This window comes from Atta colombica, unplaced genomic scaffold (assembly GCF_001594045.1).
Source record: "Atta colombica isolate Treedump-2 unplaced genomic scaffold, Acol1.0 scaffold107, whole genome shotgun sequence".
NCBI classification, from domain to species: domain Eukaryota; kingdom Metazoa; phylum Arthropoda; class Insecta; order Hymenoptera; family Formicidae; genus Atta; species Atta colombica.
Genome location: NW_017259192.1, coordinates 3,333,220 through 3,346,113, shown reverse-complemented (window position 1 = coordinate 3,346,113; position 12,894 = coordinate 3,333,220). Strand labels below are relative to the sequence as shown.

The following is a 12,894-nucleotide window of genomic DNA, read 5'->3' as shown; positions in this document are numbered from 1 at the left end:
TATATTATATACATCTAATATACATCTAATATATAAGATGCGTTCCATTTTGCGCTTTTATAACACTTGTAAATATTATTTGTCCTTGCATAATTTGATAGACAACAAAGATGAATTGATATTTACAGGGTGTGGAAATGAAATGTATTCAGTAAGACAAGCTTTAGCAACCTATAAATCTTTTAACATCTTAAAACCTTCTTTTCAAAGAAACATGATCAATACGATAATTTTAATTTGTAATGCTTTTTAAAAACCGTTATAACTGTATATTATAAAAATAATAAATTTATTATATTATATTCACTATTTATTCATGCTGTTGAGTCAATAACGGTAATCTATTCTTCGGTATTTTTCATAAAATTAAACTTTTATTCAATTAACAAAAATCCAAAATTTTATATCGGATAGCAACTAAGATTTTGACATAATATTTATACATATTATATGGACTATTCCAGAATTCTAAAAAGAATGTATTTTTATTTACGATATACAGTCTGTTTAATATAATCATGATTGACTTAAGTAACTTTTATACTATTATTTAAAAATGTAAAAATTACATATGTACATATTACAACGCTTTTAAATTAATAAGTTAATTAGTGCTATTGTCAATTATTGTCAACATCTTACAGTGTAATCTGTCTAATAAAAGTGGTTAAATTGTGGAAATCGTTACATCATAAACTTTTAAATGAATAGATAGAGAGAAGAATTTTCTTCTACAACACATTATACATAATCTTACAATTAGTCATTGTACACAGAATCTTAGTCATTGTTCGACTTTTGCTAGAAAATGACATATTTAATATTGAATTCTATATATATGCTAAAAAATTTGAAGCTTTTTTTTGCTTTGCACGCAAAAATCCTAAAGAACCGAAAATATCGTCGGAAGCAACTCTGCTATCGTCGGAAGCAACTAAGAATATAACTATTGAGATTATAAAATCTTAAAATATATGTGCGTGCGTGCGTGCGTGCGTGCGTGCGTGCGTGCGTGCGTGTGTGTGTGTGTGTGTGTGTGTATGCGTGTGTGTGTGCTTTGGATAACGTTTTTCCCTTTTTAAGGAAAATTTCCTAATTTATACCATTTCCTTTTACTCCATTTCCTAATTTATAGGTTTATTTCAAAATTATTGAGGTACTAATAATAAGAAAAAGAAAACATTAAGCAAAATTGTTAGGTTACATAAAAAACAATATAGAATGATATTGTATACAGCGAAAGCTTTCATTGATATACGTGCTTTCCATTCTTACGAAAACGAAAGACATCATGATTCCAAATTGAGAGGATTCACCACGTTTATGCCACGTGTATTGAATAGGACCAGAGCGATGCGATGGTGGCAGCGTGACAGTGAAAGAAGAACTTTCTTCGCAACCATAAAGACCGGCTAGCTCTTGGTCGATCAGTTTAACTTCTTTGTGGAGCTACGGTGAAAGCGTGCGCGAGCAACGGTGATCTTTGACGAAACCAGAATCCACAGCTTCTCTGTAAAATTCGAAAAGAACGGTATCGCTGAACGAAATCGTGGCCGAATGTTCGTACGGACTCAATATAATGCATGTCGGTCGTGGAATCCAGCAAAAAACGTGGTGTACGGTGCTACATCGATGAAAACAAGAACGCATCTGTGAGTCAGAACGACATTGGTGCATTTCGTGAATGACAAATGGGAAAATGCCTTTATACGTGTTCCGTAGCAAGCTCCCGATCTTAATCCTAATTATGACATTTTTTATATCAATATCAATTGAAGACTATAGACTTCGTCGAGAACTTATAATGGCTCCAATTGCTTCTACTGTAAGTATACTGATTCAATTGAGATAAAATAAATTATGATAGATTAGCTCTCAACAAGATGAAAAAATAGTGAAACTATTTCACATAAAATTTAAACTATTAAATAGAACATGATATATAATAATTATATATTATTATAATTTTTTGTGACAAATGTTTACAAAATATTTGAAAATATAACTTTTTTAAAGAATTTTTATTATGTAATTCGCAACAATATTATAAAGACAATTCTTCTTTTATTATTAATATTAATTATTATAATTAATACAGTACGCATTATCCAAAAAACATTTTAGGAACGTTCTTAAGAAGTTTAGAGACTATAGAGATTTCTTATAAATGTCTTTAGAAAGTCCCTTTAGAAGGTCTATGCTATATAGAAATTGATAATTTATAAATTATTCTGTTGTAAATCATGCTGTTTTAATTTAAAAAATTTAACGCTTTTATTTAACTTTTTATTCCTTAATATTATTTATTAGCACATCACTATGTATATTATTCAATCCAAACAGATATAAGATGTTTTAGAATTTAGGTAATGATTATAATCAGTCAAATATCATTAAAAGATTTATGTAAATATTACATGCACGCAACGCTTACGCTTATAAGATATTTAGTTAGTGTTGAAGATAATTTGACAGCTTAGGCCTTGACCCATTATTCTGATCATGATTACTTTCTCTCATCGTTTATGTCGTATTTGCAATAGAAAGTGAGCGCGTACTTGAATGACACCAGTTAATTATACATTTCTTTCAGGAAATTTCTTTGAATAATTCTCGAATTCGTACCGGAAAATTTTTATTCGATGAAATATTTGGTATTGATATTATTGAGAATACAGACGAAGAAAGGTTAAGAAACTGCACGTGTGGTAAGAATGTCTTTCACAAATTAAATTTGTCCCGAGTCTTAATTATTTTAATAAATCTTTTTAAAAAAATTAAAGATATTAAAATTTGTTAATATACATATAATTTACGATTAAGTTATTACATATATTATTATATTTTTACTATATTTATTTTGTTATAGAAGTATAGTTGATATAATAAATAATTTGTTTGTTCAAATTTAGTTTTTAACATTAAAAGCATTTAAATTTCAATATTGATCTCAGAATGCGGTTTATCTAATCAAGAGAATCGAATAGTGGGGGGACGTCCTACATTACCAAATAGATATCCCTGGATTGCGAGGCTAGTGTATGATGGTCGTTTCCACTGTGGTGCTAGTCTGCTCAACAACGATTATATAATTACCGCTGCTCATTGTGTACGGAAGTATGTCTTTATCCAATAAGTTTATAAATAAATACAACCAAAACGTAAATAATAACAATAATATAAATGTAATTAAGTAAATAGATATTGTAGTATCACAAAATTATTAAGAACAATGTTGTATCATAATTATTATGAACGTTATTAAATAAGATTCTCGCAGAAATTCTAACATAATCTTTAATATTAAAAAAAGTATAAGTGTGCTTTATTCATATTTTGATTCTATTTAATATATATTATTGCAATTAAATTAATGTTTTTTTATTTTTCTTTTTAAGTTTAAAACGATCGAAAATTCGAGTAATACTTGGCGATTACGATTTAATATATATTATTGCAATTAAATGTTTTTTATTTTTCTTTTTAAGTTTAAAACGATCGAAAATTCGAGTAATACTTGGTGATTACGATCAATACGTAAATACTGATGGAACTTCTGTTATGAGAGCAGTGAGTGCTGTAGTACGTCATAGAAATTTTGATATGAACTCCTATAATCACGATGTAGCTTTATTAAAATTACGCAAGTCTGTGAAATTTTCGAAAAAGATTCGACCAATCTGTTTACCTCAACCAGGTAACATATGCATTGAACTGAATCAATCGCGCGCGCGCGTGCGTACGTGCGTGTGCGTGTGTGTGTGTGTGTGTGTATGTGTGTGTGTGTGTGTGTGTGTGTATGTATGTGATCTGTTTTAAGATATTAAATATTGTATTTTTAATATGTAAATGTAGGAACTGATCCTGCTGGAAAAGAGGGGACGGTAGTAGGATGGGGTCGTACTTCGGAAGGAGGCATGCTACCTGGAAAAGTGCAGGAGGTGCAAGTCCCTATATATAGCTTGATGCAATGTCGAAAAATGAAATATCGAGCAAATCGAATTACCGAAAATATGATATGCGCCGGCCGAAGTAATCAGGATTCTTGTCAAGGAGACAGTGGTGGTCCTCTTCTTGTTCAAGAAGCCGATAAACTTGAAATAGCAGGTAAAATTTATAATTAAAATTTATAAATTTATATTTCATTATATAATAATAATATATATAATTTTTAATAGTATTTGATGACAAATACTGTTTCAAGAGGAAAAAAAAATGTTTACAGAAAAAGTACAGAAAAACTGTATTTAGAGTGATGTTATTTGAAGATGAAGGATTTATTGATTTTTCAGACAAACAATGCCACTTTACGTCCCACTACAAATGTCTATGAAAAACTGAGAATTTCTAAGATCTTGTCTCAATCTATATAGTTTTTCGTAAAAATATTTTTGTCAAATAATTAATATTCCTTCATTATTTAAACAAGCACATTGTCTCCAAGCAAATATCTTCAGATAGCTTTATTTATATTTACGCAAATGTAAAAATCCGCAGAAATTGTCTCAATTAACAGACAAAAAAATGATTTTAAAATTATTTTTAAATATACATTTTACAATAATTATTCAAAACAATGATTTGTAAATATTATTAAACGTTTATTTAATATTCGTCTATAATAATGATTTAAAAAAACATTTAAATTGTTTAATTAAATTATTTATTAAATTATTTAAAATAACGTTTATTCAATATATTCATATTACATTTATAATTTATTTGTAATAACAATTTGAAAAAAAACATTTATTTAATATTAATTTAATATCATTTTGCAAGTAGTACCACACATCACCGCTAGATGGACATTGCTATTGTAAATAAAAACACAAAATAGAAGGTGCAATAATATGAGATTTCCATGTTCTGATGAAAAAACTTTAAAATCAAGTCCTAAAATTAGGCCTCAGATGAAAATTGAAATATTTTGTTATAATTCTTATAGTTCTCACACTTCTCAACAGATAATTTTTTAAAATATTTTTACAAATTTACAATATTTTTACAAATTTACAATATTTTAAAAACGTTGTTTACTAATTGCAAAGATCTATTTTAAACGTTGATAAAACGTTTTTCAAATGTATAAGGAATGTCTTTTTATAAATTAAAATAAATGTTTTTTTAATGAAAAAAGGATGGACTTAACCCCATTATTTTTATTATTTTTAAAGATATTTCTAATCAGTTTTTAAAAATATTTTAAAAGCGTTTTTTTAAATTTTAAAATAAATTTTTCAAGTGTTAAAAAAATATTGCTTTAAACGTTAAAATAAACATTTCTCTTTAATTAAAAAAAGAACTTAATCCATTATTTTAAAAAATGTTTTAAAACTATTTAAAAAACGTTTTTAAAAACATTTTTAACATTATTCTTTGCTGATTGGGATCTTATTATTGGAACATTTTTGTTCATACTTATGTAAACGTATCTAACAGGTATAGTATCTTGGGGTGTGGGATGTGGTAGACCAGGTTATCCCGGAGTTTATACAAGAGTAACCCGATATCTCAAATGGATCCATGCAAACATGAAGGAAGGCTGTCTGTGCGTCACCTGAGGACCTGCTTTCACCTCCGACTTGTACATAAAATTTCATATGCAACGATTGTAATTAATTACTGCAATAAGTACGTTTTATATTATTATTCTTAAATGATTTATTTGAGGGAACTGAGTACAATTTTTCATTAAATACTGACTTATCAAATATAGTTCCTTGTATAGAGGCCATTATTGTTATTTATTAATTATTGTTATATATGTGTATAAAATGTAAAGGATATATTTTTTAGAAAATTTAATTTAAGTAAGATTAGAGCACATGCTTAGCTCGCTTCACACATTTCTATCACCTTTAATCGTACAAATAGCGGTCAAACGTTTCCGGAATAATTAGCAACCAGTAACGGTTTTACTGTCAAACCGGGCTAAAGTTGACTCATCTAAATGCACTTCACGTACAATAGTATCTTTGTATGCGCAACTAGTAATTTGTACATAATAGAAGATAGTGTAATTTATGTTAATCTAAATTACTGATATTGTCTATTACGTGTACATACATATTACGTATGTATGCGTGTGTGTTATAAAATAATATGTATAAACTTACAAAAAACTAAGAGTGTGTTAATAAATACAAAATGTATTTAAAACAATCGTTGCATATTTTGTTATTATATAAAAATAATTAAAATTATATATGAGTAAAAATATTTTATTTATATTGTGCTAAAATTTATTTTCTAAAATAATTGTTATTTAATTTTTATTTATTACATTGTACCATATATGACACTAAATAAATCGTAACATATACATATGTTATTATATCCTTAAAATTAGATTAAAATATAAGATTAAAATATAATAAGCATATTGCTTTTGTCTCAACATGACTAATAATATGACAATACATTATAATTTTATAATATTAATAATAAAGAAAGAAAACTCGAAATGTATGATCCTACACTCTTCTTAAATTAATTGAATTTTTGTATTCTTCGTAAAAATATAAATAGGTTAATAATAACGATGACAAAGTTGCTAAACCTGCTTCTTCAACCGAAACTAGTTCTAAGGAATAATATTACAATAATAGGATAGCAATCAACGAAAACTTTATTATAAATTCTCATCAAAAATAAAAATAAAATTTAATTAGTATATTAACAAGACTACTTTTTTCTTCCAAAGCTAGTCGATGAAATATTTATTAATAATTGTTCATAAAATGTGCCTGCCAAATGTGCGGTGCCAGATGATGCACCAAATGCGTATGCGCATATAATAAAACTAAAATAAGTACTTGTGTATAATCTTCTCTTTCTGCACTTTCTTTTATTTCATTATGCATTCGCACGATGATATGTTAGAACGCATTGAGAAATTGTAAAAATACTTTAATTTAAACAAAAGTCATTGTTTTAACAATTTATTCATAGAATGTATACATTATACATTCATATTTTAATATATTTTTTCTGAACATATTATCTATTAAAAAATCTATTAAAAATTCTTAAAAAAGAAAAGATTTGTGTGTATACAGAAGTAATATAACATTTTGATATCAACTTTTCCTTATCACAAATGTTTTATAAAACGTTCTTTTATGAATGTACCTAAAGATTAATGAGATAATTGAAAGTAAAAGTAACGTTACTACTTTTCTATATAAATTATCTTATAAAATAATTAATAAACTATTTAATGTGCTTATATCAAATAAAAAAATAAAAAGATATTATTTTTATTGATACAAAAATTTATGTAGATGCAGATGACAATATCTAAACAGCTCTCTGCGTAATGGGTATAATAATTTCTCGTCGTGGCCCTGATGACGGTCAATAACAGTTATCCGTGATTCGACCCTGAACATGAACGTGAACTGGTCAGGTACCGGCCGACTGGCTGTGCCCGCCTTCCCTTCCGGAATAGCAATTACTTCTTCGACCTCTCAGTCCTCCATAGTCGGCGTAGGACGCCAGTGATAGTCGCTCTCAGTCAGGGACATGTCCATGACTCGTTCCTGACGGTGCCCGTGTGGCAACTCTTTCACTCATATATACAAAAACTTAATTAAAGTTGTAAGTGTATAATTATCGGTGCAATGAGTTACTTAATCAAGTCGCAGAATATGAAGCCTTTGTGTTTCTTAATTTTATTATTCATTTTATTTTTAGCAACAAAAAAGTGTCAGGTAAGAATTGCATTTATGAATAATACATATAATTGATTTCTTTATATGGTATACTTACTATGTGTCTCTTAAAAAATCGTTAAAATATTTTCTAAATATATGTTTGAATTTTTTAGTTCTTATAATTTTAATTTTAGTACATTTAATTTTAATATGAAACAAAAATAGAATAAATTTAGATGTCAATTTAGAAGTTATTGAAAAATAATTACAATCTAAGAAGTATATTTGACAAGATAATTTGACATATAATTTAAACTATTTTAATAATTTATCGAAATAAAAGAAATGTACGTGACAAAAAATTACAAGAATAATTTTAAATTTATTTCTAATTATCTTTTTTTATAAGAATAATCTGTAAATAGTTATACATCTTATGCTTATCTATTTATATCTAAAATTTACAAATCAAATAAAACTATTAATTAATTTTCTTAAAAATTTTTAATACATAAATATAATATAATAAATTTCCATATAACACACTTCCATATAATATACTTCAGACATTCTGGGAATGTCCTTAGCACACAGGGATGTCTTCTGGACGTCTTAGAATGTCATTTGAATGCTGTATGGAAAACATAGATCATTAATTAATGTAATTATTTTTATTTTAGGCCGAAATATTTGATGAGAAGATAAAGTATTTCTTTGGAGTTTTTGGTAATAAGCCACCTTATTCCATTGAATCACCTGCGCCCTGCTACTGTAGTGCGTTCAATATCCCTTTTCTTGTTAAGTTTTACTTTTATTAAACATAATGTTTTGAAAAAACAGCGTAGAAAAAGTGTATACTTCAATTGTTACAATCTAGGTTGTGGATTACGGAATGAAGAAAGTCGTATAGTTGGAGGTCAAACGACGAGTATGAATGAGTTTCCATGGATGTGTAGATTATCGTACCTAAATAAATTTTATTGCGGTTGTACACTTATAAACGATCGTTACGTTCTCACAGCCGCACACTGCGTGAAGGGGTAGGTATGATTTATAAATATTGCGCATCTATTAGAATCAGAATTGATGTTAATATTAAAATTGGATCTTAATTCTAACTTTTGAGTTTAAATATTTTATAAAAATTTTTATCAATATATTACTATTTTACTAAAACATATCTACAATTTCAATAGATTTTGTTAATAATGTAACACACACACACACACACACACACACACACACACACACATACACACACACACACACACAGAGAAATAAAAAATTTAACCAAAAGAAATAATCAATAATAATAATCACAAATCTTAAAAAGTATATCTAATTTGTTTTATTGTTATAAGTAAAATTGGAAGTGAATACTCTCTCAAAATTTCTATGAATTAGAAATATATTTTTTTATAATACATGATTACCTACGGATTAAGAGTTACCAAGAAAGTAATGAATGAATTTTATTGATAAATCTCTCGGTAACCTTTAATTTTAAGGTAATCATATATTGTAAAAACAAGCTTTAGAATAACTGTATAAAATACTAACTACTAATCATACTGTTGGCATCATCTACTCAACACGCAAACGGGTCAAACTTCATATTTGCATCCTTGATTAATGTCATGCTACAAGGAAAACTTTTAGTGCCGTTAGCTTCTCTATGTTGACATGAAGGAATGATAAATTATTTCTGTGTTGACGATTATAATTTTTAGTTATTTACAAATAGAGCAATATGAATTTGTTATCTTAAAGTTGCTTGTTCACATATATTTATCTTAACAAAATGAATAGTATAAATTATTATATAAACAGAAACGTATTATGTAAACATTATTTAAAAAGTTTACTCATTCAATATACAATAAATATGAAAATAAGAAATTAATATTTAAATGTAAGATTTTGAAGTATCTTTTGCTCAATTAATATTTATTGAATACATTATCTTCGATGCACATTTTTTTTTAATAACATAATTTTAAAAAACGAGCTATTTGTAAATTATGCACATAGAATTATAAATTTATTAGTAATGAAACAACTTATTTAAAGAACTGATTAAAATATAATTGAAATTTCATATTACTAATATAGAAATTCTAGAATACATGATTGAGTCAATATACAAAAAAAAATTGAATTATTATTAAATATATTAAATTGAAAGATATTTTCTGTAGAGTTCATTAATTTTATTTAAAGTTCCTCCATTGCAAACTTATTCGCTAGACGAATGTGATCAGTTCTTCTAGTTTTATTTTCAGATTCATGTGGTTCATGATCAGAGTTACTTTCGGAGAGCACGATAGATGTATCGAGAAATCACCGGAAACCAGATACGTAGTGCGCGTTATGACTGGTGACTTCAGCTTTCTGAATTTTGAAAATGATATCGCGCTACTTCGTCTTAATGAAAGAGTGCCGTTGAGCGATACAATACGGCCGATATGTTTACCAACAATGTTAGGTAAGTGTACTTTTATTTTTTTTTTTATAAAAGTATAATGAAATGATAATAATAATAATCTGATGAAAATATTTTTACAAAGATAGATTACTATGCGAGTCTATTTATTTTCTCTTTAAAACGACAATAAATAATAATAAGAATAATATTAAATATACAATTTTTATCATAATTAAAATTATAACACATATATTGTAAAAATTAATAATAATAATAATAATAATAATAATAATAATAATATATTGAAATTTTTTGACGTATAATATGCTTTATTAATTTTCTACGTTTGACGGATAAATTGATATAAAAAATTTTTTATTCAAGACACGCAATTATTGTATAATCTTAATTTAATACATCAAAATATATTAACGATATCTACTTTTAAAGCGTATTACAATTTCATGCTTAGTTACAAGTTCAAGCGATGTTACAATAGCATTCAATCACGATTAATTTGGTCAGTGTATTTTTGTAAAATACGTATATTGGATATATTAAGCGACCTATGATTAGCAATCATGTTTATTATGCATCGATTACGTAATAGAAAAGTCATAAATTAGTCAATATACGGGTACCTACTCTCAATTGAAATATACTGTCGCGTCGCACAAATAACTGCGTAATAATGAAGATTTCTCTGAAATCGAGGACTTGAATTTGCATTTCGAATGCACGCAATCATCTTTTTCTGAATTTGTTAACGCAGCATGACATGGTACACTTACCTGCCCTGTTTACCGACATTACAATGTATTTGCATTAATAATATACATATAATATATTTGTACTCGAAAACCTCTTAACTTTCTTTTAATGATTTCCACTTTTTATATTTTTTTTAATAGAAAGTTGATTATTACTGAAATTCTTTTCATCAAATCTATGTTGATACATTGTGATATTAAATATGTATATTTAAATTTAAATAAAATTATTTTTTTTAAATGATAAAAACAATATTTTACTAATTCTTTCCATAAAATTATTATTACAATTAAAATTATTGCAATTAGTTGCTTTAAATAATCATTTGTTATAATACATAACGTAGAATTATTTTTTAGATAACGAATATGTAGACGCAAAAGCAATTGTGTCAGGTTGGGGTACATTGAAAGAGGATGGCAAACCATCCTGCCTTCTCCAGGAAGTAGAAGTTCCAGTCATGAGTCTTCAAGCTTGTCGCAATACCAGCTACAGTGCCCGAATGATTTCAGAAAATATGTTATGCGCAGGTTATCTTGAAGGACAAAAAGATTCATGTCAGGTAATATTTACTTACTTGTATATGTGTAAATTAAAAATAGAAAATTGTAATAGTAAATAAAAGAATTGTGAAAAACATACATTACAAAACATATCTTACAATATATTAGTGTAGTACATATTAATTATTAATACACGTAGTGCATATAACTATAACTTAAACTCATTTTATTACATTGAATATGACTGGATTGAATTCTGTACAAATAATATACAAATAATAAGAAATCTTTTGTATTATAGGGAGATAGTGGTGGTCCTCTAATAACGGAGCGAGAAGATAAAAAATACGAACTCATCGGTGTGGTGTCTTGGGGTAATGGATGCGCAAGACCTGGTTATCCAGGTGTCTATACAAGAGTTACACAATATATGGATTGGATTTTGAAAAATTCAAAGGATGGCTGTTTCTGTGAACATAATTGATTATTACCTAGCGATTGTTAACATGATGATCGTAAACATGATAAAAAGGGACAAATGATAAATGACTTTACTATTGTATATATAAGTTCTTTTAAACTCGTGCTCTGTTCTCAGGATATATATGATATTTTTATCATATTTTTATCATAATTTTTTTTTATATAAGAAAATAGATAACGGACTTAAATAATTAAAATTAACATAGATAAAAGGGCTACAAATCAAGTTGAACGTTCATCGTTAATTCAAAGCGGAGCCAAACCGTTTATATATTTTAATTCAAATTTAAATTTATAGCACGGACAACTGTGTTTCGATTCTCATTAGCTTAATCAAATTTATTGTTTTGTTTGTAAAACTTGACAGTCCATAATTCTTTATTTTCTAACCAATTAAATTTAATCTTTAAATAATAAACACAAACGCATGCTAGTAACTTAAAATAAGGAAATAGATAATGTGTTTATTATTAAAAAATTTAATTTAATTAATTAGCAACGAAACATCCAGCTTGACTCGTAACTCTTTTATCTATTTTTTTATAATTTATATTTAGCAGATTTAAAGTGATGTACTAGATGAAACTGATGTACTTAAATTGCTTAAAAAATATGAATTTTTGTATAATATTATTTTCACGTTTTATCTATTAGATTTTTTGTTATCTCTCTCTCTCTCTCTCTCTCTCTCTCTCTCTCTCTCTGTTTATATTTACTTATGGCGGCAATAAATAAATAAATAGAGGCGATATTATGAAATTATAAATAGATATGACATGTCCAGCATTTGTTATATTATAACATGTTTACAAAAATAATATTATATTGTGCAATATTTATCATACAATTTCTTTACAACTGCTGAAATATAGCCAAAGGTTAAAATACTCAATTCTGTTGCCGAGAAAATTGACTATAGTGAGATTGAGATTAGATTTAAGCTACCAATGTTATATCTTTTTATAAGAACTATTTTATTATAATATGCAATACAAAAATGTAATAAATGCATTCATTAGCTTTAAATGCCCTTTAACATATTTTTCAAATATAA

The 12,894-nt window shown here is 26.6% G+C and overlaps 1 protein-coding gene across 1 annotated transcript; it reads left to right on the top strand.

The window, feature by feature from the left end:
• Positions 1–1,583: 1,583 nt before the first annotated feature.
• LOC108691967 (transmembrane protease serine 9-like) lies at positions 1,584–11,883 on the top strand. The gene is made up of 12 exons (XM_018199994.1): positions 1,584–1,652; positions 2,594–2,708; positions 2,955–3,117; positions 3,489–3,697; positions 3,856–4,107; positions 5,443–5,551; positions 7,601–7,715; positions 8,339–8,432; positions 8,536–8,698; positions 9,929–10,143; positions 11,214–11,416; positions 11,659–11,883. The coding sequence occupies exons 1-12, from the start codon at positions 1,584–1,586 to the stop codon at positions 11,839–11,841; spliced, it is 1,890 nt and encodes a 629-aa protein (XP_018055483.1). The 3' UTR covers positions 11,842–11,883.
• Positions 11,884–12,894: the final 1,011 nt, after the last annotated feature.

Excerpts from the sequence above, each read along its gene's own strand:
- LOC108691967 (XM_018199994.1), top strand. The coding sequence starts at position 1,584 with ATGTCGGTCGTGGAATCCAGCAAAAAACGTGGTGTACGGTGCTACATC. Across the intron at positions 3,118-3,488 it reads GCTGCTCATTGTGTACGGAA|TTTAAAACGATCGAAAATTC; the intron begins GTATGTCTTTAT and ends TTTCTTTTTAAG. Across the intron at positions 8,699-9,928 it reads GCCGCACACTGCGTGAAGGG|TTTTATTTTCAGATTCATGT; the intron begins GTAGGTATGATT and ends CAGTTCTTCTAG.